Below are 24,862 nucleotides of genomic sequence, written 5' to 3'. Positions count from 1 at the left end.
TGAAGTTATTTAATACTCATTAATCAAAAATAAAATATTAAAGATCTCAATTTTAATTTTATTAATTTACTTAATTGTCAAAAAAAGAAGATTGAAAAAAAAAAAAAAATTCATAACTGTATTGGACCGACTACCGCTAGCTAACAATCTGATGCGGTAAAAATAATGGGTCAAAATTTTCGATCCGTGACCCCAACCCGACCGCATACACCCCTTCGGACCTTCCTCCCAAAATCTTTCCATATTTCTAAATGCTATTTGTATTAAACGATTATAAGCACCATCTGCAATTTTGCGTGCTTACAAAAAATTGAAAAAAGATTTGGTCTTGGACAACAATCTAACCATTTGAGAGCTTGTTGTACCCCACTTTACTAACATTAACGATGCCCAAGCGTGTGCCTTATTTCCATGCCTAACGCTATCAGTGACCAGAATAGAACTAGATTCATCTTTAAAGCCTTTGCTCAGAACACGCATATCATATTCTGCAGCAATATAACGTCTGATACCTTCAGCAATTAATTAGGGTTCGGGTGGGACCAAGTCAACCAGCAGTAACTGGAGGAAGGAAGAGAAGAGGAGCAGAGCAGAGATTTTAATAGATATTTATTTATATGTCAATAAATTTGGTGCGATACGATACCAGGCACATGATATGTACAAAAACCAAACCACGGATGAAAATAGCGTCTGAGACAAGAGACCCATGCCAAGGAAGCTTTTTATCTACATTTTCTTTTGCACCACATTTGATTCAAAAGAATGCCTTCACACAGCATTGGGATAATTCCTAGATTGCTTACTTCCTTAATCCCCTTCATGTTTAACCATATGTGCTGTACCTCAAACGTCTCCTCTTACCTCAATGTTATTTTTATATACATAGCTACCCCCAACACCGAAGGTTGCCATGGTTACTCTGGACGGAAGCTCACCAGATTAGGCAGATCAGTTGACTGTAGCTTCTTAATATCATTTGCTGTCACCTTGCAGGCCTCCATTGTTAGTGATTTCAAATTCTTCAGAGTTTTCAAATGGCGCAGTCCTGTACTGGTGATGCGAGAATTTGAAACATTCAAAGAGACCAATCCTGTCAAGCCTGCATTCACATGGAAGGATGTGAGAGGATGAACAGAAGAAACCCCAACAAAATCCCCTATAAGATGAAGATAGTGGGTCAAAATATTGTTCATGAGAAGTTCGTCCCCAAACAGTGTTTAAGAATATAAGCGGTGGGCCTGTAGATTCTTCAACAGGCCGCAGCATGCCAACAGTGTAACCAATATAATTTTAAGGCTGGAGCCACAAAGTCTTGCAAATTTAGCTTTGGCTCCCATTATAAAGAAAAGCAGTATTCATTTAAAAAAGAACAGCATTTTCTTGTAAGTCAAGTTGTCCACTCCACTTCTGGTTGAATGATAGTGCGCCATAATATACTGTGTAGGCACTCCATGTTTTCCATTTGCAGTAAATGATCTATAAGTAACCTTTTAAGACAAGTGCCCCAACTTATTTTAAAGAACAGAGCCTTAGAGGTAATCCATGCAGAGATATTGGTGGTCGGTTCAATAGATGCTAGAGATAATATTCAGGATATTTCTTTCATGAGCCACACAGAGAATGCATTTCTTTCTACCGCATAAATTAAAAAAAAATATATATATATTCATGGAGCTACCAGAAATCAACTCCAAGGTTTTATCTGTCAGGTTGGAGTTTTGTGAAAGATTGAGCACCATCAGGGACGAAAGATCCTTGATATTCTTGACACCAGTATCTGTCAGTCCACCACCACATATTTCCAGGGACCTCAGGTTCTTGAAGTCTGATTCATCAAACAAAGAGAAGGAAACAGATGAGAATTAATCTAAATCAGAACTTGCCAATCATTTGCAAAACCGAAGTTCAAATCTTTTCAAGAATGTTGCTTGTTAAATTGGACAAGGCATGTCGTTATTTGTAGTTCTAAACTAGTGCTCTCATATTCAATCATCAACGGAGGAACAATTTGTATATATTTTTTGTAAGTAATTTGTTTCCATATTTTATAATTAGTATCTTGTGACTGATAGTATTCCAGGTCTCTTTTGTGTTTAATTATATATCAGTATGTAATAACATAGGCGTAATTAACATGGTACTAAGCATTGTTTTCTCAGACACAAACGCTATGTATGATAAAGAAATTTGTTAAGATTGGCAAACGCATTAGCGTGCTAACTAACATACTTCGCAGATGGTTTGTTCCAGCATCTGTAATACGAGCTCCAAAAAGATCAAGATGAGTTAATCCAGTCAAACCTGCTTACAAAAAAGCATGAAAGTGCATCACTAAGTTTAGATAAAAAAAAAAAAAAAATCGAACATTTATGTAGAACTAAAAGCATAATCATAAAGAATTGAATTTTATGAGGTTTGAGGACTCGCATTCATATCATAACTCGGTTATGATCATTAAGAGACTCAGTAGCCCAAATATACACGTTTGTTCTAGGTTATTGAAACATTTATAATGAGTAGGAACAGAAACGAATTGTTCAGTATCTACTGAACCAAAAGAAAACAATTTTTTTAAGGAAATGGTTCAAATTACAACAATAAAAAATAAAAATATAGATTGCTCCCACCGCATGCATTCTTGCTAATGTTGATCATAACAATTCCATTATGTTCCCATTCAAACACAGGGTCCACTAAATCACTTACTGGTAAGAGCTGCAAGTCCAGCATCTGTGATATGGCGAACATCCAAATTGAGTGATTTGAGTGATGAGAGTCCAGCCAATTTTCTTAAACCTCCATCAGTAATGACAGTGAATGATAAATTTAAACTCTCCAGATTGGTCAAACCTAACAGGAAACCAACCAACAAAATTTCAGGTTACCAGAAAAATCTTTTGGAAACGACAGTTTTATTAAGATGAGCACTAGGGCCGCATCCCAAGTACACAGGAAGCATACAAAGGAGATACACCTAAGACAAATGAGAAGAACAAGAATTAAAAAAATCTGCAAAAGATGACAAGGGATAGCACAAGAAGCTTTTCTTTCTGCTTTGATCTCTTGTTGGGGCTTCATAAGCTGAGAGACAACCAAATATATAGCATGCACAAGTTGGCTAAGAGCAAACTCGGCAAAGGGAGTTATATGTGGTTGAATATTGTCCACAGTGCTATGCACGCACCAAAGAATTCACACCATCACTATGCAAACCAAAAGAGGGGGAAAAAAACCCCACTTTAATCTAGATATGCTGATTCTGTCTAATGTACCACCCATCTCTATTCAAAACAACATTTGGCTAAAGAAATTAATCAAATTTAAATACCTCCACCTTCAGTACCCAACTTGAAAACTTTTTCATAAATTCAAATAAACCACTTTCTCCAGACCATGATATTATCCAAACAACTTGATTTTGTTTTGTTTTGTTTTGGTTTTTTGATCAATTATCTCATTCAAAAACTTGCTCCAGAAGCAAAAGTAAAAAAATAACTATATAAAACATAAATTGAATCCAAAAGGCCCTAGAACCCATTAATCCTAGATAACAAAGAACAACCAGATAAGATTTCCTTGGTGCGATAAAATCTTCAACAACACTAGTGCAACCAAACATACAAGCATGGAATTTATCAACAGAATGCAGTCTACATCAATAACCCAAGTGAATATGCCACACTGAATTTATTGAAAAATATACATATGGAAACCAGCCATATTCCATAATCTGCATATAATTTGTTTATACTTCATAATCTGTAAATAAATAGAAGGTAAACATCTAACCAGATAGATGGCGAAGTCCATTACTTCCAACTTCAGTATCAGATAACACCAAGCATTTCAGTTGTCGCAGGCCTAGACATCAAAGCATTGCATATTGAAAATTTCAGTATTATTTACACACGAAGGGGGAAACAAATAGAGGAGAAAAAAATGCAGAAACAATGATACAAAGGGAAAGAAAGAAACCCAGAATCTTATATGCAAATGAAAAGAATAAACCACGCAGAATTTGCAAGGTTGCTAAGCAAGTCTTTGTGCAATGCAGTGACAACGCTTTCAAAAACAATGCAGATTAGAGCCAGCAAAGTTCAAAAAAATGTATATCAAAAGCGCCTTCAAAAGAGCATGCAACCCACACACACAGTTCGTAAACATGAGGGACCCACAAGTAGGGCTGTAAATGAACCAGTCTGTTCGATAGCCCGCTCGTTAAACTCGAATTGAACTAGACTCGTGAAAAAAAAAAGCTCGCTTGTGAAAGCAGATACCCGCTCGAATTATAAATGACACATACTCGACAAAACTCGAATCGACTCGGCTAAGACTCGTTAAGGCTCACTCGTTTATGCTCAAGTCGACTCGATTAAAACTAAGTCATATATTGATAAATATATACATACACCTATGTATATATATACATATATATATGTAGTAACTAATAATATAAGCAAACCACTTTTATAATTAAATATATAATACGTAATCTAATTACTGATGTCTATATAGTGAATATACTTCATAAGTATATTTTATAATTTGTATAATAATTAGTCGATAAAACTTAATAATTTAATATACTAGTATGTGGAAACTATATATAAAATAGATATATGCTATCGTATTAAGTGTATGTACTAATAATATATGTAGGCATATAATATATTGTTATTTTGGATAAATATCAACTAGTTAGATATTAATTATTTATAAATTTTATAAAATTTTATAATTCAATAGAGATTCTACTTATTAGTTGCATAAATTTAATATTAGATTTTTTATTTTTTAATTATTAAATCTTATTCAAAAAAATAAAAAAAATCCACAATTTGAGCTCGGCTCGACTCGAACTCGTTTGTGGGACGAGCTCGAGCTCGAGTTAAGTGTTTAGCTTATCGAGTCGAGCTCGGGCTCGAGCTCGAATATTGAGTCGAGCCAAGCTCGACAAGCCAAAAATCGGCTCGGCTCGGCTCGATTACAGCCCTACCCACAAGCCAAACTAAGGAAAGTTCATTGCATATGTTGGGTGAGGTTTTCAATGCAAATATAGCCATCGGAGCAGCTCTGGTATTTAATCACATGGCACACAAGCAAGCAGCAATTATATCATCTCTAAATGCAAAGGAAAGAAACACAAAAAATAAAGTATTTTGTGCAAGTATTACATAAAAGAAATATTTTTCCAGACCAATTTGGTTGGAAGCAGAATGTCTGCAAAATCAAGACAGACAGAATGGAAATTTCATAGATAATAAGGGAAACTATTTGAACACCGACCTGTCAAGTTAACCAGCCCTTCATCACCGATCCTACACGAGTCCAAGTTCAAGCTTTCCAAAGTTGTCAGACCTGCTTGAAGCAAGATCAATAATTATGTATAGAAACCATTATTCAAAATGTAACGTAAAAGTGTTATCTTCAGTGTCTTTGGAGATTTAACAAGTGGGTATAAGGGATATATAGTGTGCTATTTGCTTTTCCGTAAAACATCCGTACTCATCCACGATGGGAAATTTGTTCCTGTAACCCCTGTCGGAATCAGTCTTTTTTTCGTAAGCCCATATTTCACAGTTGTGGGATAAATATGGGCTTCCATAAACATCTTTTAATAGAAACAAATGTGTTCATTTTGTCTATGGGGGAGGAAACTTTTGTCAAATTACAAAAAGGGGTAGGAAGGTAACCAAGGAAATGGTGCTCAACCATGCCAGTGTTTGCTGGCTGGTGAACACTGTCGGGGGGGAAGGAAAGATTTTTACAAAACTTATCGGGACAGCATTAAAGCTCTATTTGCTCATAGGCGGTATAATGCGTATGGATGCTTCCTGGAAGTAACAGAATACGGCGGTGGCAGCGGGGGTCGTGGTCTGTTAGCAATCCCGGAAGGAGTGAGGGGGAAGGGCTAGAAAAGTTTATCTATGGAGTTAAAGCAGTTTTTGTCATGCCTAAGAAGGCTCCAGTTTTGGCCCCAAGAATGGACAGAACGATGGACACGGGGAAGGAGGTTGTGAGGCAGAACAAGTCGTACGCAGAGGCAGCTTTGGGTGGTGCGGTGAGTAGGGTGGCAATGCAGGGAGGCATGAGCCACCTTTTGGTGTTAGAAAAAAACAAACAAGGGCGAGTGGCCGGGGACGTGAATTCTGGAACAATGGGCAGATGAGATTTACCTGAAATGGGAAGTGGGACTCTGTCCCATGTCTGCCTAGAAGAAAGTGAGCTACAGAAGGCTTTTTCTCTTTTGAAAAGGGAAGTTGTCGGTGTGAAGGAGGAAGTGAAATCTTTAAGGAAGGAGATAAAGTCTCTGATTTCTAAAATAGACAAAGATTTGGGGTGGGCTTGGGCCAAGACCAGCAGAAACCAGGTAATAAGAAGTGGGTTAGGCTAGATAAAGGGAAGGCCAAAGGTGGTCTAGGCCGGATAAGCCCAAGTCTGAAATGGAGGCTAAAAAAAAACACAGGCCTATTTTTGAAAAGGGCTCAGCTTTTGGGCCCATCAAGTCAGCTGGGCTTGGGCCCATGGATCTTGGCCACAGACATGCAAAGCCTCTCGCCTCGACACCGGTAACCACTGTGGGAGATCCTGGCAGATCTTACACCGGCAACTCTCGTCAGGACCAATTGAAATAGAGCAGCGCTTCTCACAGGTGTCCACGGAACAAGTGGGTGGGCCATTAGAGCTTGGGGTGACACAGACTTGGTCGCCGGCGTCGTCTAAGCTACCACCCGTCACCACGACGGCGAATACAACGGCAGTGACCTCAGCGACGACTTCGGCTTTGTTTTTTTCAATGCTCACGTTGGGACCAACTGAAACAGAGCAGCGCTACTCGCAGGTGTCCATGAAACAAGTGGGTGGGCCATCAGAGCTCGGGGGGACACAAACTTGGTCGCTAGCGTCTTCTGGGCTACCACCCGTAACCACGGCGGTGAATACAACGATAGTGACCTCGGCAACGACTTTGACTATTTTTTTCAATGGAGACAACAGAGACGCCGGAAGTCTTGGAGCAAGGTGGGATATCACAGATTGCACCAATAGACTCGGAGCTGGTTGCTAGCCACCATCCAGTGCCAGTTCCGATTCTGGAAAAAATTTCTTCATCCATTATAGAAGGGTATGTTGCTTCCGGAAATGTAGAACCAATGGATAAAATGGGGGAGGCTGATTTGGTTAGTCCACTAGTTATGTTTTAGGCTACTAAGGATGGGGAGGAAGAACCTTTGTATCAGACTAAGTTATCCAGAAAGCGATGGAACTTAAACATTATGTAAGGATTACATGTGGGGGATTCGAGACTGAATTTATGGCTTTACTTACAGCCATTGAGACTGTGCATGCTCAATCTAAATCCGAGCAATCCCTTAACTTGGATAAGGAGAACGAAAGAGAAACTCAAGAGGTTTACGTGGGCAATGAAAGATGATGGTGGAGAGAAGAGCTCCAATCGGAAGTGTGGCAAGGGGAGGGGTAAGAAGGTTGTTCCATGAAGCCAAATGGCCGTGCTTTGTGGTGAGTATTCTTGGTCTAATGGCCGTGCTTGGTCGAAATTGGATAGATTTCTTGTCTCGCCGTTATGGGAAGCCCACTATCCAGAAGTTAGCCAGAAAAGGTTAGCTAGAGTCAGCTCAGACCATTTTCCCATCCTCTTAGATTGTGGTGGCTTTCAAGGGGGTCGCCGGTATTTCAAGTTTGAGAATATGTGGCTTAAGGTGGACGGGTTTGTTGAGATGGTGAGAAATTGGTGGGCTTCGTACCAGTTTAGTGGCACTCCGAGTTTTATTCTTGCAGGTAAGATGAAAGCTCTAAAGCAAGACCTGAAGAAATGGAACTTGGAAGTTTTTGGTCACATTGACAATCAAAAGTCTATTTTGATGGAGGAGTTGCAGGAGTTGGAGGGTAAGGAATTAATGGGAAGGGCTTCGGAGGAGGAGTTATTGAGAAAAGTAACGGTTGTGGCAGATTTGGAAAGGGTATTGCTTTTAGAAGAGACTTCATGGCGTCAAAAATCCAGAGCTCTCTGGTTGAAAGAGGGTGATAGGTGTACGAAGTTTTTTCACAAAATGGCTAATTCTCATCGACGTAATAATGCGATTGAGTTGTTACATTCAGGTACACAGGTACTATCTTCTTCGGCTGATCTAGAAAGTCACATTGCACATTATTATGAGTCTCTACTTACCGAACCAGTAACTTGGAGGCCGAAGCTTGATGACTTACCGTTTGAGGTAATTGATCCGCAGCTTGTGAGTGTATTGGAGAGACCTTTTGTGGAAGATGAGATTTTCAAGGTCATATCTGGTATGGCTAAGGACAAAGCGCCGGGTCCGGATGGTTTCTCAATGGGTTTCTTCCAAACTTGTTGGGATGTGGTGAAAGGTGATGTTTTGCGGGTGTTCAGTGAATTTCATGCTTATCAAAAGCTTGAAAAATCACTTAATGCGACTTTTATTGCACTCATTCCAAAGAAACATGGGGCGTCGAATATTGAGGATTTTCGCCCAATAAGTTTGATTAGCAGTGTTTATAAGATTATTTCAAAGGTCCTTGCTAATCGGCTTAGTCTAGTGCTGGAAAATATTATCTCCAAGCCTCAGAATGCTTTTATTCATGGGAGATATATACTTGATTCGGTGCTCATTGCAAATGAGTGTTTGGATGCTAGATTGAGGGAGGGAAGTCCAGGTATTCTTTGCAAGCTAGACATGGAGAAGGCTTATGACCATGTGAACTGGGATTTCCTTTTGTATTTATTGAAGAGGTGTGGTTTCGGCGATAGGTGGATTTCTTGGATGCGTTTTTGCATTTCAACGGCCCGATTTTCAGTGCTAGTTAATGGCACTCCTGCAGGTTTTTTTCATAGCTCGAGGGGTTTGCGACAGGGTGATCCATTATCTCCCTTTCTTTTTGTCATAGTTATGGAGGCGTTGAGTAAGATGTTGCAGGCTACTGTTAGTGGAGGTTTTTTATCTGGTTTTCAAGTAGGAAATAGCTCTGGTAGCTCTTGTATCATTTCACATCTTCTTTTTGCAGACGACACCCTGTTGTTTTGTGAAGCGAATAGGAGTCAGGTCCAAACTTTGCGTGCATTATTACTTTGTTTTGAAGCAGTATCAGGGCTTAAGGTGAACCTTGACAAGTCTGAGTTGGTTCCAGTGGGTGTGGTCCCTAATATACGTAATCTAGCAAGTCTTCTGGGTTGCAGGGTGTCCTCGTTCCCAATGAAATATTTGGGTCTTCCGTTAGGTGCTACTTTCAAGAGTAGAGCTATATGGGATGGGGTGGTAGAAAAGATAGAGAAAAGGTTGGCTGGATGGAAAAGGGTGTATCTATCGAAAGGAGGTCGTCTCACTCTCATCAAGAGTACCCTCACAAACCTCCCCACTTATTTTTTATCCCTTTTCCCTATGCCTGCAGGGGTGGTGAATAGAATTGAGAAACTCTTCAAGGCATTTCTATGGGGAGGCTTAGGGGAGGAGAAGAAAGTTCATTTGGTTAATTGGAAGACAGTATGTTCTCCAGTTGAGTATGGGGGGTTGGGTGTGTGTAATTTGAGAACTTTTAATAAAGTGTTGTTGGGGAAATGGCTTTGGAGATATCATATGGAAGAGGGTTCTTTGTGGAGGGAAATAATAGATGCTAAATATGGGGTTGAATGGGGTGGTTGGTGTTCTAAAGAAGTGAGAGGGGGGCATGGAGTGGGGCTATGGAAGTTTATAAGGAAGGGGTGGATTATTTTAGTAAATCATATTCGTTTTGTCGCAGGTGAGGGTAATCGAATCAGTTTTTGGCAAGATGTGTGGTGTGGAGATCATGCATTGGAAAGAGTGTTTCCAATTTTATATCGTATTGCAGTTAACAAGGACGTTTCTGTGGCGGATGTGCGATTATTTGCTCATGGTTCGCATCAGTGGAATATTCTGTTTAATAGAGATATTCATGATTGGGAATTATCTATGGTTTCAGATTTTTTCAGCTTGTTACACTCTTTAGGGTCTACTAGGGCGCAACAAGATAGCTTGAAATGGAGGTCCCAGGATCATAAGAAATTCTCAGTAAAAGTGTATTATAAAATTTTGACTTCACAGGATCACACCTCATTCCCATGGAGGAACATTTGGAGGTCTCGAGTGCCCTCTAGAGTTGCTTTTTTTGTTTGGAATGCCGCCCTTGGGAAGATCTTAACCACGGATAACTTGAGGAAGAGAGGATGCGTTGTACTGGATTGGTGTTACATGTGTAGAAAGAATGGAGAATCGGTAGATCATCTTTTACTACATTGTGATGTAGCAAGAGGGTTGTGGGATGAGATTTTTCGACGGGCGGTGTGGCTTGGGTAATGCCTAGGCGAGTGGTGGAGCTGATGGGTTGTTGGAGAAAACTGCAGGGCAGTCATCAAGTGGCAGCAGTTTGGAGAATGATTCCGTTGTGGATTATTTTCGTTTTGTCGCTGAAGAATTATTTTCTGCACACTTTATTGCTTTGGTTTTCAGTTATTGTATTAAATGGGGATGATATACATGAATTCCTATCTTTAGGTTAACGCTCTTAGAATGTATCTAGGTGTTCAACTGTATACTTCCTGTGTACTAGGTATATGCCTATTTCATTCACATCAATAAAGTTTATATCTTTACTTATCAAAAAAAAAAATGAAGCCAAAAATTATATCATAAAACGTGAAGGGGTTGCATGAACTTAATAAGCGGCTCCAGGTGAGAAATTAACTTCGGCAATGGAAGGGAGAAATTATTTGTTTACAGGAGACCAAGTTGGAAATTGTTACAAGCCAACTAGTTCGCAGCTTATGGAGAGGGTAACACGTCGGGTGGTCTTACCTGCCATCAAAAGGAGCATTCGGGGGAGTCATAATTATGTTTGATAAAAGGGCGGTGGAAATGGTGGAGGAATGTGTGGGTGAGTTCACTATAGCATGCTCTTCTGTAAATCTTGAAGATGGCTTTAAATGGGCATTCCCTAAAGTCTATGGCCCTAACTTTGATTGGGAAAGAAGGCTATTGTGGGAAGAATTGGCAGGAGTTTTAATTGGTGGGAATTACCAAGCTGCATTGGGGTGACTTTAACATAACTCGATATCCAAGTGAAAGGTCGGATGTATCCCACATCACTCCTACTATGAGAGATTTCTTTGATTTCATATCAGAATAGGAGCTAATGGATATTCCACTATCAAGAGGCACATCCACTTGGTCCAACAATCGAGAAGTCCCATCTTGGTCGAGGATCAACAGATTTTTGTTAACTCCTGAATGGGAAGCACATTATCCGGATGTTGCTCAAAGAAGATTACCTTGTCTATGTTCTGATCACTTCCCCATCATTTTAAACTGCGGAGGCATCCAAAGGGGTAGAAGGTGTTTTAAATTTAAGAATATGTGGCTTAAAACTGATGGTTTTGTAGACAGGGTCAGACTATGGTGGACTGCTTACAACTTTGAAGGCACTCCAAGCTTCATAATGGCAAAAAAGTTGAAAGTGCTAAAACTGGACCTGAAACAATAGAATGAACTAGTTTTTGGCAATGTACTTCAATAGAGGCGCTCTCTTGTTGAGGAGCTACAGGGTTTGGAAGGCGAGGAGGAAGCTAGAACCCTCTCTGAACCTGAAAAAACTCGAAAGAGTCAGGTCGTCGCTGAACTTGAAAGAGTAACTCTGATAGAGAAGAATTCATGGAGACAGAAATCAAGTGTACTATGGCTTAAGGAGGGGGATAAGTGTATGAAATTCTTTCATAGGATGGTTAACTCTCACAGGAGGAACAACGCTATTGATACACTGATGGTAGATGGGGCAATTACTTCGAACCAGGCAACAATCAAAAACAATATTGAGCAGTATTATCTACAACTACTTTCTGAAGAACACAATTGGCAACCAAAAATGGACAGTTTAACATTTTCAGCACTAGATCAGGAGAGTGCAAGACAGCTAGAGAGGCCATTTGCAGAAGAGGAAGTGTGCAAAGTAATCAAAGGTATGGCTAGTGATAAGGCTCCGGGTCTAGACGAATTTACTATGGGGTTCTATCAAGTTTGTTGGGAGGTGATTAAGGAAGACCTTATGCAAGTCTTTCATGATTTTCATGCTAATGCTATATTCGAAAAGAGTCTTAATTCTACCTTTCTAGCACTAATTCCCAAAAAGATGGGGTATCTGGATATTAAAGACCGTCGCCCCATTAGTCTTGTAAATGGGGTGTATAAGATTCTCTCCAAAGTGCTTGCAAATAGATTGAGCTTGGTGGTGGAAAAGCTAATTTTGAAGCCGCAAAATGCATTTGTAAAAGGTCAACAAATCCTTGATTTTGTCCTCATTGCTAATGAAGTTTTGGATGGATGTTTAAAATCTAGAGAACCCGGGTTGCTTTGTAAACTAGACATGGAGAAAGCTTACGACCATGTCAATTGGCAATTCTTACTTTATCTTCTTGCAAGATGTGGCTTTGGGGGGAAATGGCAGGAATGGGTAGAATTTTGCATCTCTTTAGTACGATTCTCTATTTTGGTGAATGGATCACCGGTGGGTTTCTTCAACTCCTATCGTGGCTTGAGACAGGGAGATCCTCTTTCCCCTCTACTTTTTTTATTCATCATGGAAGCTCTAAGTAAGATGATTGAGGGCCTAGTGGATGGGGGGTTTCTTTATGGTTTTCCGGTGGAGAATGGCGATCTTAACATTTGTCACCTGTTATTTGCCAATGACACTCATTTTTTTGCAATGCACATCTTGGTCACATTCAAGCCTTGAAGGCGCTATTCCTTTGCTTTGAAGCTACATCAGGATTGAGTATTAACCTTACAAAGTCCGAATTACTGCCAGTGGGGATTGTCCATGAAGCAAAGTCATTAGCTACACTCTTGGGATGCAAAGTATCTTCATTGCCTCTTAAGTATATGGGTTTACCATTGGGTACCTCCTTTAATCTGAAAGGATCTGAAATGGAGTGGTCGAAAAGGTGGAGCGCAGATTGACTTCTTGGAAAAGGTTATATTTGTTGAAAGTTGGTAGGTTGACTTTGATAAAAAACACTCTTTCAAACTTACCCACGTACTTTTTGTCTTTGTTTCCGCTTCCTACAAAGGTAGCTAATCGCATTGAGAAAATTACCAAGGGATTTCCTGTGGAGGGGTTTGGGGGATGAATTTAAATTTCATCTAGTCAATTGGTCAATGATTTGTACTCCTATTTTTGGGGGAGGTTTGGGAATTCGCCACTTGACAAAACTCAATCAAGCTCTCTTGGGAAAATGGTTGTGGAGGTACCAACTCGAAAGGGAGGCCCTATGGAAGTCGGTTATAGACTCCAAATTTGGAGAGGCTCGGGGAGCTTGGTGTTCTAATAAGGTATGAGGCACATGTGGAGTGGGGTTATGGAAATATATAAAGGGACATTGGGAGACCTTTCGAGGACATGAACATATTGTGGTCGGTGATGGTTCTCGCGTCAGATTTTGGTATGATAAATGGTGTGGTGACCATAGCCTTCAAGTCACATTCCCTGCTATTTTTGAGTCCTTTTAAGTGGCCCCCCTCAATGGAATATTGACTTCATTAGGGCAACCCAAGATTGAGAGGTAGAGATTATTTTAGAGTTCTCTGCGACATTGTATTCAATAAGTATACCAGGGGATACCGGGGATAAGATGCATTGGAGTCATTCTAAGAAAGGCAACTTCACTATTAAATCATTTTACCAAGCTCTAACGAGTCCTGGATTGACCATGTTCCTGTGGAAGAGTATATGTAGATGAAAGCTCCTTCAAAAGCGGCATTTTTTTGTTCGGACAGCCTCACTTGACAAGATCCTGACTACAGATAACCCGAGGAAGAGCGGGGTAATTGTGATTGATTGGTGTTGTATGTGTAAGAAGCATGGGGAATCAATAGTGATTTTTTCACGAGTCGGTTTGTCATGGGTCATGCCTCTTAGATTGGTAGACTTCCTTGCAAGTTGGCGAGGCATTCAGGGTAACTCACAGGTGGCGGCCATTTGGCGTATGGTTCCTATTTGTATGTGTTCGTGCATCTGGAGGGAAAGAAATGCAAGAAGTTTTGAAGATTGTGAGAGAACAACGGAGGAACTAAAACTTGTCTTCTTTAAGTCATTGCTGTTATGGGCGGGAACCATTGATTGTAATGGTCTAAATGTTCATGACTTTCTTCTTTCGATTGTAAACCCTAGCTAGGTGTTTCTCATGTATACTACTTGTGTACCTGGGCTTTGTCTTTTTCTATTAACAAAATTTCTATGATTACCTATCAAAAAATAAAATGTAACGTATACGTAAGTAGCAAGACCAAGATATGTGATAACTTATTCAAGACATCACACGCATGCAATCTCAAACTTCTTTTACACAATTTCATGAACTAGCCATCAAATCCCAATGCTCAAAGCAATTGCAGAAGTGAACATTGTAGGAACAAAAAAATTCTGTCGACAAATAATATTGCTCAAGCTTAATTGTCAACAAGAAGATTAATACATTAATAAAACAAGAAATTAATCATTTCTATCTTGTGCATAGAAGGACGAGGAAGATCTCACCCCCCAAATACCTAAATGAATCATGGAGACTGCAATTAATAAATTTTAACGGACATGGAATGCTTCCATATACTATAAGGCTCAACCCTTAACACTCAAACCAACTCTTCCATTGATAGAAAATGAAGACAAAAAGGAAATTAAAGATCAATGTTTTTGAACTTGTGTAGGGGAGTGAAAAACACCAACCTTTCAAGTGCACCAAGCACCCATCTGAGATGTCATTGAACCCCAAGTTTAACACTTTTAAGTTCCTAAATCCTACAAAAAAAAAAAAAAGGTATGCTAAAAGTTCAATGCAAGGTTCTTCTTTCAATAAATAGTAAAGTAAACCACCATGATAGAAATATTCTCAATAAACCACGCAATATATCAGTTTAATGCCTACTCACGGGAAAACTTCTCACACCCATCATCAGATAGATTACATCCATTAAGATTCAAATATAACAGGGCAGAAGGAGCTGGCACAAAACAAAAATGCAAGTTAGATATCAGGCCAAAACAATTCTCGAACAAAAGATTGAAAACATATAGTCTAGAAAAAGAACACTTCTGAACTTTAAATTTACGATTAAGTGTATAATTTCATGAGATACTGCTTCAATCATTATCAATTTAACATGGCTGGTTCAAATTATCTAATGTAGTCTAATTCACCATGCCATCAAGGACTTAATTTTCTTTACTTTTCACTCCGTGTCACCAGAACAATGAGAATGAACATATTATAGCGAATTTGCATTACATACTTAAAGCATCCAATCGGTCATAAAAATCCCTTCCTCACCCAGCAAAAACATTTCTAGGGGTCAGAAGAAATCAAAGCACTTCACCTTCAGAAGCATATCATGCCCAAGATCCCTGTCCTTTAGAGCCATATATATTTCCACAACTAAAACTTCTTTCGTATACATACACATTGAGAAGAAACTTCGAGTGCACATAAACGTGATAAAAATATATATAACAAAATAAAGAGTTATTGGCAATATTTTCTCAAAAATAAAGTGAAAAAGATGTTTGTAGTTTAGGGCGTGTAAGTTACATGTGGTTGAGGGGCAGGGAAGAAAGAATGAAGAGAGACTGGAGAAAGGTAAGTTAGGTTAGAAAATAAGTTACGATATCTCGAATCAATAGACTGGATAACAGTAATGATACATGTACAACCCTTTTTACAATCCTTTATACAACCATGTCTTAAAATGAGGGTATTTATGTAAAGTGATGTTAATTTTATAAGTTATTTTACAAAAATGCCCCTCATTTAAAACATAGTTGTATAAAGGATGGTAAAAAAGGTTGTATGTCTATCATTTTCTTTGTTCTTTTTATCAGTGTTCATTGCCTTTCATGATAACAATTACACACAGAGATGCAGAGAACATGAGAACGTTCGAGAATGATATCCTAGAGCTGCAATTACATCATATAAATAACATTGTGTAATTACAAGCCTTATTCATATTGGAATGAGAATAAACAGATTGGCAGGAAAGCCAAGCCCTTGAAAAGAATTAAAACCTGAAAGAGAGTCCAAGCATGCAGCAGTAACCCGGCATCTCTCCAAGTTCAACATAGAAAGCTTGCACAGCCCTACAACACACAGAAATAATATGACAGAAATTATAATAAAGGAAGAAGAGAATACAATGTTAGGACAAGAGAGACCCAAAATCTTTTCCTACAAGTTGTTTAAAAAAGAGACCCTGTTTAGAATACATGGAAATAATTCAAAACCAAAAAGCCAAAAAATCTTGAGAATATCTGTATCATTTCATTCATTTCAGTTTTTGTTTTTTTTTATAAGTCATTTCCTTCATTAACTTAGCAGAATACAAAAAAGAAATCCTAGATATGAAGACGATGAAAGGCTTCAGCCCAGAGGGTCTCCTGCGGCCTGATTCACAATCTACGCTACAGGAGAGGTAACATCTTTCTTTTATGAGTATCACATAACAAAGAGACTTACAGCTACTCATAAAATATTTGTTAACCACCAAGTTTTCTAACTGAAACATAATTACCAAATACAAAACCAATCCAAGTTAAGTGCAAACAGATGTCACCAGGATTCAAGGAAAAGGTGGCACATAATTAGAATGCCTGGTTCAGCTACCATTATTTTCTTGGTAAGCCGGTTCCAGCCTGACAGCGTCGTACCTTTTTTTAAAACAGAAACAGAACCTTCCACATTATTTTCTTTCTTTTCATTTTTTTTCCCATTTAGTAAAAACAGAACACCCCAAGGTAACTGGGATAAGCCCAAGGCATGGGCCCATGACTATTACAGGGTTATCCTCATAACATGAAGGCTAAATAAAATATAACAACAAATATAGAAAACATAACTTATTAGAAAAATATACCAATGGTACCTTTCAAGAAAGTAATGCCGATATCAGATACCTTGCTGCATGAAATCTCCAGTCCTTTCAAGTTGATAAGCCCTGACATTTTACTAATGAGTGATTCACACAGTTCCGCAATAGACCATCTCAATTACTAAGCACACATCTTAACTCAAAGCACATGCCAACACAACAAAAGCTTTAAATGAAAGTATCAATATGTATTTGTTGTAATTCCAAAATCACATACGCTTTGTAATTGGTGAGGGCAATCGAATCAGTTTCTGGCGGGACGTGTGGTGTGGAGATCGACATTGGAAAGAGCTTTTCCGGGCCTATATCGTATTGCAGTTGAGGTTTCAGTGGCGGATGTGCGGCTACTTTCTCATGGCTCGCACCAATGGAATATTCTTTTCATTAGAAATTTTCATGATTAGGAATTACCTATTGTTTCAAACTTTTTCAGCCTACTATATTCCATGGGGACTCCTACAGCACAGTGAGATAGATTGAAGTGGAGGTCTAATAATCACAAGATATGTACAGTTAAGACGTATTATAACATCTTGACATCACAAGAGCATACTCCATTCCCTTGGAAGAAGATTTAGCGGTCCCGTGTGCCTTCTAAAGTAGCTTTTTTTGTTTGAACTGCCGCTCTTCGGAAGATATTGACTACGGATAACTTGAGGAAGAGAGGATGTGTAGTAGTGGATTGGTGTTACATGTGTAAAAAGAATGGAGAATCTGTGGACCATCTTTTATTACATTGTGAGGTAACAAGGGTGTTGTGGGATGAGATCTTTCACAGGGTTGATGTTGCTTGGGTTATGCCTATGAGGGTGGTGGATTTGTTCGGTTGTTGGAGAAAGTTGCACAGCTGTCATCAAGTGCCAGCGCTATGGAAGATGATTCCGTCGTGCATCATGTGGTGCATTTGGACGGAAAGGAATGCGTGTTGCTTTGAAGACAAGGAACGCACAATGGCCGAGATGAAGAATTTTTTGATACACACTTTAATGTGCTGGTTTTCTGCTATTGTATTGCATGGGAACAATGTTCATATTTTTTGTCTTTAATTTATCGCTCTTAGAATGTATTTAGGTGTTCTTCTATATACTTCCTGTGTACATAGGCTATGCCTCTTTCATTCATATATATAATATTGATCTCTTACTTATCAAAAAAAAAAATTCCGCAATCTGTTTAACTTCACAGTCCACAGGTGATGCAGGAGCTTAGCAGAATAATTTTTTTAGGAAAACACGGGAAAATCCTCTTGGGTAAAGCCAAATGCTAAAGTTTTATTGCGATCAGACGAAATCCTAAAACCGTGGATGTGGTCCATAATTCGAAACACTCCTAGCCACACATCAGCTTAGAAAAATAATAATACAAAATAAAACCCTTAAAGACCCTAGCTAGACTAACAGTCATAACTGTTAAAACCCTGCCACAATGACCAAACCAACATTTTCTTTTATTCCCAGCTTTTTTTCATGCGTCAATGCACCCCGTTTATAGTCTTAACAAACAATTCTTCAGAGACAGACAGACAGACAGACAGCGAGTGATGATAGCAATACAAGAAGACTACAGAATTAAGGGTCAAACCACCAATAAGAGAAAAAAATAAACTAAAAGATCCCAAATTGTAAGTTACCAGAGAGAGGCTTCATGTCATCATCTGTAATGCAATTACAGCACTTGAGATTGAGACACTCCAACTTTTTTAAACCTGCAAAAAGATATATGCCACACTAACAGTAAGAAAGCAAAAATTGGCTGTTGCATGTGATGTTCCTGTTGTCAAGGGAAAACTAATGTCAGCAGCATCCAAGTCCTTTATAAGTTCATTTTTACAGATGTCCAATGACACCTCTATCAAGTACTCATTTTGTTTGAAAACGGATACTTTCGACAATATTTCCATTGGATTTCTATTTCCACTCTATGGTCGGCTTTGATCATCTTTACAAAAAGAAACTCTACCATAACTTCTTCTAAATTAAAATAAGTTTAACCGGGTACTCATCCCTTCAGATTGGGGAGGTCATGGGTTCAACCTTTGGGAGGGAATAGATTTGTAAAACAAGAGAGCTACCCACATTATGTATCCCCCAATTAACATTTAATCTAAAATAGTATCAGCTAACAATATCATTTATTTAATCACTCGCCTAACTTATCATAATTCATGAAAGCATTTGTGTTTTTTCTTCTCTCTTTTTGGGGGTGTGCCCTGGATGAAAGTACATGCAGATACTAAATACCTTTGAGATGAACAAGCCCACCATGAATCTCAAGACATCTCTCCAGGTCCAACTTGACCAAGTTAACTAAACTGGAAAAGGCACTCATTCCCTTAGCAGTAATTGCATTGTTTCTTCTAAAACTCAGGCTTGTCAAGTTTGAAAGACCTGAAACGTTTAGTAATTGTCATACACAACATACATAAACCACCCAATTCAAGAATACAGAGAAGGCACAATGGCAATTCACATCCATCTCAAGTTTGAGGAAAAGTTCAAAAGCAAGGAGGAAGATAAAGTTAATTTATGTAGAGTTATGCCCAAAAAATAAATGATTTTAAGAGAGAACTTCTGACAAAAAGGGGGAAAAATGGAAGAATTAATCTCTCCAATTTCCAACACGTTACCCAGAATTTAGCACACCAAAGACATGAAACCAATCTTATTTGATTAGGAACATCTGGCTTCCTTTCCCCTCAGCCAATGTAAAGGTTGAGCATACAGTTTTTTTTTTTTAATACATGGGGGAGGGGGGATCCGATCCTTGGTTCTCTTAATGAGAAATCAATGTTTTAACAATTGATCCAAAGGATCTTGGAAGGTTGAGCATACAGTTAAGAGTCCTTTTGGCTCAGAAGATCTGAGACACCTATGTCTGAGTTTGATTTTCAGATACTTTTAGGGCCCGTTTGAATAGTGAAAGTGTTTCATCTCATCTCATCTCGTTATTACAATTTTTTTAAATTCTCACAAAAAATATAATAAACAATTCAACTTTTTCAAATCCCAAAACAATAATAATATTAAAAAATAATATTCTAACAATATTTTATTCAACTTTCATCTCAACTCACTATCCAAACGGTACCTTAAACTTCTTGATTACCTATTAAAAAAAAGAAGTCTCTTCTGTTATTCTTTTTTATAAGTAATAAAGGGTTTTATTGATGAGAATATTAGTGATAGCCCATGAACGTGTGATGTATTTTTCTATTAAGGGAGCATCATTAGTCTGATTCTCTTTTTCTACACTCTACCCAGCACTTCCCCTTTATCTTGCATCCAATTTTCATTCTTTTCTTGATTCTTCTGTAAGTAATACCTTCTTTTTGTAGATATAACTCCTCGTATTACAGTACTTTCACTATCAAATACTTCTGCTAATGATCTAGAAAAAGTAAATTACTGAGTGAAAATAGAAAATGACCAAAACCAACACATTAACAGAGAAAGCACAGGAAAGACTACCACTAAGGTATTCCAGCCCACGGTTGGAAATTTGGTCACAACAATTAAAATATAAGGCTTGAAGATTTGTGCAATCTTTGAGATGAAGCAACCCAGTATCAGTAACTTCAGAACCAGATAGATCAACAGAAAGCAAAGATGACCCCTGTGAAGAGATCACATCCATCCAATTATCATTCACCCCGGGGTATTCTCCCAAGTAAAGATCCTGTCAAGCAGATGAAGGAACACTAAAGCATGGCTGACTGAGAACTAATGGGAAATTACTTATCAAAACATGGGAAATTTAACACCAGCAAATGAACTAAAGCCAACTTTCGAAATAATTCGCGGTGACTTACCTGAAGAGCACAATCTCGAAAAGCTTCCAGAGAAACATCAGTCAGAAGTTGGCAATACACCAATTTATTAAAGATCTGCTGACTAATATCCCTTGGGAGCAAAGAAAAGGTTCCATACCTATCAATGTCCTGTGAGAGAAAGGAGCAAAAGAGATCAGACAAGGAGTTGGGATCCTGAGCCAAGCATGATATATACAACAAGTACCTCACATATTTTATGTATACACAAGTCCATAAGTGATGGGCATTTTCCTCTACCCAGTTGAATATCTATAGCAGGCCGCAAAAATGAAGTTGCCAACCACTTCGAGCTCCCGCTTTTACAATATCTTCCAGATGGCCCTCTAAGTAAACCGTCTTCATTGTCTACCTGGTCTCTCTTCCTAGAACAAGCTCCCCCCATTGCGAAAATGTCTCGTAATCAATACAAGTCACAAAAACTGCGGCAGAACACTGCTTAATCCATTGAATTATAAAAAATGAAAGCATACATTCATCTTCATCCTGTAAAGCAAACAAAGCATATCAGAATAAGTATTCAGCACACGTGAACAGTAAATCATCTAAAAAATGCTTTTAAAGAATATGTTTTTATGAAAAACTGAACAGATGCACATAGCCAGATTTGTGTGATTACAGGACTAAGAAGAGTAGACATTAGAAAATGCTAACAGGACCATGGAGATGATGCGAAAATGTGATTTTCTACACCAGGTGCCGCCGCAAGCCAAAAGAAATCTTCCAAGTATATTCGTGTGCGTATTATTAACAAGAATGCTCTGACCTATATACTTAAAATGTTTTAAAACTTAGGATTAGATTTTATCTCCAACGCAGTTTTACCACTGGAATGGCGATGGGATGCACTACGGCAAGGTTTTCCATCCGATTATCCAAATCTCCTCATTACGCTCACAATTTACAAGTTTCTCTCCATCCTTGCCACAAACAGGGTGGGGGCAAAAGGTTGATCCCCATCACCCCACCAGATGAAGTCTTCTATGCCCACATGCAACCCACTACAACTTATTTGGAAAAGAAAACAATATCAAATTAGATAAAAAAGATCCCCTCTTGTATAATTCCTGGTACCTGGGCTATGCCTTTTGATTTTTATAACAAAATCTTTGTTTCTTATGAAAAAAAAATGAGGGAAGAGGTAAAAATGATGGTTACTTCTTTTTTTATTGGCACCGGGTGTCTAGGAACAACATCCTGAATAATCCAAGGAGTGCACAGGCCCTCGACAAGGAGTTTGCCGCAAGTGCACCTCAAGTAATTCAAGAGAAAAATCTCTCAGTTTGATGGCCCCTAGAGATTGTTTGCACCTAAAGGGATTTGAACCTTAGACTTGGGGGGGAGCATACCCATAAGCCCAAGGCCTTCACCACTTGAGTCAGCCCCTAGGGGTTAAAATGATGGTTATTGCTCTGCTGAGCTGGAGAGACAGAGATAAATTAGTTGGGATAGGGTCTGTACCCCTATACAAAGTACAACCCAGCCCCACGTTGAAGACCTGTTGGTTTACAATACTCCTACCTACCCCACCCTCCATTTATCGGACTCCTTGTGCATCCATTAGGTAAAGTGGCAAGGCAAGCGACCCTTTTGGCCCACCTCATGGCCAACTCTTTGGAATAACAGCCTCCGGCCATAATGCACTTGATCATATTGATCTACACATTTATTGTTACATCTTGTTCCCACACTTTTTTTTATTGGCACCAGGTATCCAAGAACAACGTCTCGACTAATCCCGGGGGTGCACAATCCCTCGGCAATGAGTTTTTCTCAAGTGCACCTCGAGTAATCAAGGGGAAAATTCCCCAATCCGATGGCTCCTAGGAATTGTTTGCACCCAAGAGGATTCGAACCTTAGACCTGAAGATAGCATACCACCAAGACAATAATCAAGATCGAACTGATGACTTCCACCACGTCAAGGTGACACTCTACTGCTGAGTTATTTCCATTGCCCCCCATCAAGAAATAGTATTGATTAATCCTAAGTCAAAGGGCCGCTTGGGGTTATGCTGTCAAAGGTGGCTAATTTGCTTGCCTGTTGGAAGGGTATTCAAGGTTTGTCCTCAAGTAGTAGCAGTTTGGAATATGATACATTTATGCATTATGTGGTGTATTTGGATGGAGAGGAACGCAAGGTGCTTCGAATATAGAGAGAGAACAATGGCGAAGCTTCAGAATTTTTTTCTACACACTTTACTCCTATGGTTTTCAGCCATTGTCCTTAATGGAAACAATGTGCATGATTTTTTATCTTTAATGTAACGCTTTTAGAATGTATATAGGCATTTTCTTTTGTATACTCCCTGTGTGCATGGGCTATGCCTATTTTTCATTCATATCAATGAAACTTACTTCTTACTTATCAAAAAAAGAAAAGTCAAAAGGACCAAAGCCTTTACCACTTGAGCCAACCCCTACAGGTTAGTTGTTCCTACATTTTTGTTTGGGGAAAAAGAATATCCTAACAAATACAGTCCATATAATGGCAACCTAGAGACACCAAATCACATGAACATAAGTCATGCCTATGTAAGTACTGCATCCAATTTTCCAACAATACCAGAAATGCGCAGAGTGCACAAATATACAACTAAAGCGTGTATCGGTATATGTGTTCGCACATGCATGTATATCACACTCCAAACAGCTACGCAATATCACTTCTGTATCATATTTTGTATTTCTTCCTAGGTTGCCACACTGATACGGTAAGGTAAGTAACTAAGAAAGCTTCTACGGAAAATTCATATAATTTATCAACCCAACCCGTTCGACTGCTATGGAACACATTTATAAACTCTACGATTTCCCTTCCTTCCACCATGCGGCTGCGCACTCACCAAGCATAAACTGCATAAGCCCTATTGGTTAAATTTAGCTCAAAGCAGCGTGTGCGTGGTTTTCTCCTCTCTCTTTTCGCCCCCAGATGAATAATCTCTCTTACAAAAATAACAAACGTTTAGATTATTTTCCTTTCTAAAACTTTTTCAGCAACCAAACACGAGCCCATCAACGATATAAAAAATAAGTACGAAAGGAAAGCACCACAAAATCATCCCTTCAACTGTAACAGGAATTCACCAAAAAGGAAAACACCCCAAGACATAACAACATCATACAAATCGAACGCAAGGACACTAAGATCGCATAGCACCCGACCCTTTACGCCGTTCGATTCCCGATAGTGCCTTTCCACCGAAATTTTACCCGAGAGAGAGAGAGAGAAGAAACAGATTTAGCGTAAAGATTAAACTCTCTCGGCACCGAACATCACAACAAGAACCGCTCGATATATCCATTAACATGAACAGGGAGTCAAAAGAGAAGACAAAAAAAAGCGATCGTTTCCCAACCAAAAAACTTTCCGGGAAAAGTTTCCACGGAAAGAAACAAGTCCAAAACCCAAAAAAAAAAAAAAAAAGAAAACGCCGATCAACCGAATATACCTCATCATGATCAATAACCGATGATCAACACGTCTCTGGGTGGTTTTCTTTCTGGAGAGAGACAGAGAGAGAGAGAGAGAAGAAAGAAGCAGCAGGAAGAGTGAGGCGGGGACTGAAAAAGTGCCGGGTTGCGTAAGGCCGAGGCGGAATCCAAAGCAACAGATGAGTGACAGGTGGAGTTTATTGGTCAGAAACGAGATGGTTCGGAGTTAGGTTTGCTGCCTCGGGAGGATGAGATAAGAGAGAGGAAATAGTGGGTCCCGTTTTGGGCCTTTGCTTTTCTCTGAGGTTTATCCATTGGGAATTTGGGAGAATGGGCCCACCGGGGAACTTTGGACGATTGCGTACGCAAAGTTTTCTTAATTAAAATTAATTAATATTCCAATCCTAATAATTTTGCACTCTGACGGACGCATCATTAATTAATTATTATTATTATTATTATTATTATTACGGTTGATTTGAATAGTTAAATGAGATAATATAATTTTAGAATAATTAAATAAAATATTAATAAAATATTATTTTTTAATATTAATATTATTTAAAAAAAATTAAATTATTTTTATTTTTTATATAAAAATTTTAAAAAATTATAATAATAAAATAAATTATAAAATAAA

The 24,862-nt window shown here is 38.7% G+C and overlaps 1 protein-coding gene across 1 annotated transcript; it reads right to left on the bottom strand.

The window, feature by feature from the left end:
• Positions 1-592: 592 nt before the first annotated feature.
• On the bottom strand, positions 593-24,386 carry LOC109005757 (F-box/LRR-repeat protein 14-like). Its single transcript, XM_018984802.2, has 16 exons — positions 24,240-24,386; positions 20,975-21,273; positions 20,770-20,898; positions 20,429-20,636; positions 19,202-19,348; positions 18,592-18,666; positions 16,956-17,027; positions 16,102-16,173; positions 14,970-15,041; positions 14,767-14,838; positions 5,290-5,361; positions 3,793-3,864; positions 2,710-2,853; positions 2,233-2,304; positions 1,682-1,828; positions 593-1,102 (listed from the first exon to the last, which is right to left on the bottom strand). The coding sequence occupies exons 2-16, from the start codon at positions 21,170-21,172 to the stop codon at positions 918-920; spliced, it is 1,737 nt and encodes a 578-aa protein (XP_018840347.1). The 5' UTR covers positions 21,173-21,273; positions 24,240-24,386; the 3' UTR covers positions 593-917.
• Positions 24,387-24,862: the final 476 nt, after the last annotated feature.

Source organism: Juglans regia, chromosome 7 (assembly GCF_001411555.2).
Source record: "Juglans regia cultivar Chandler chromosome 7, Walnut 2.0, whole genome shotgun sequence".
In the NCBI taxonomy this organism is placed as follows: Eukaryota; Viridiplantae; Streptophyta; class Magnoliopsida; order Fagales; family Juglandaceae; genus Juglans; species Juglans regia.
The sequence above is the reverse complement of the archived record's forward strand: the minus strand, read 5'-3'. Positions and strand labels throughout refer to the sequence as shown.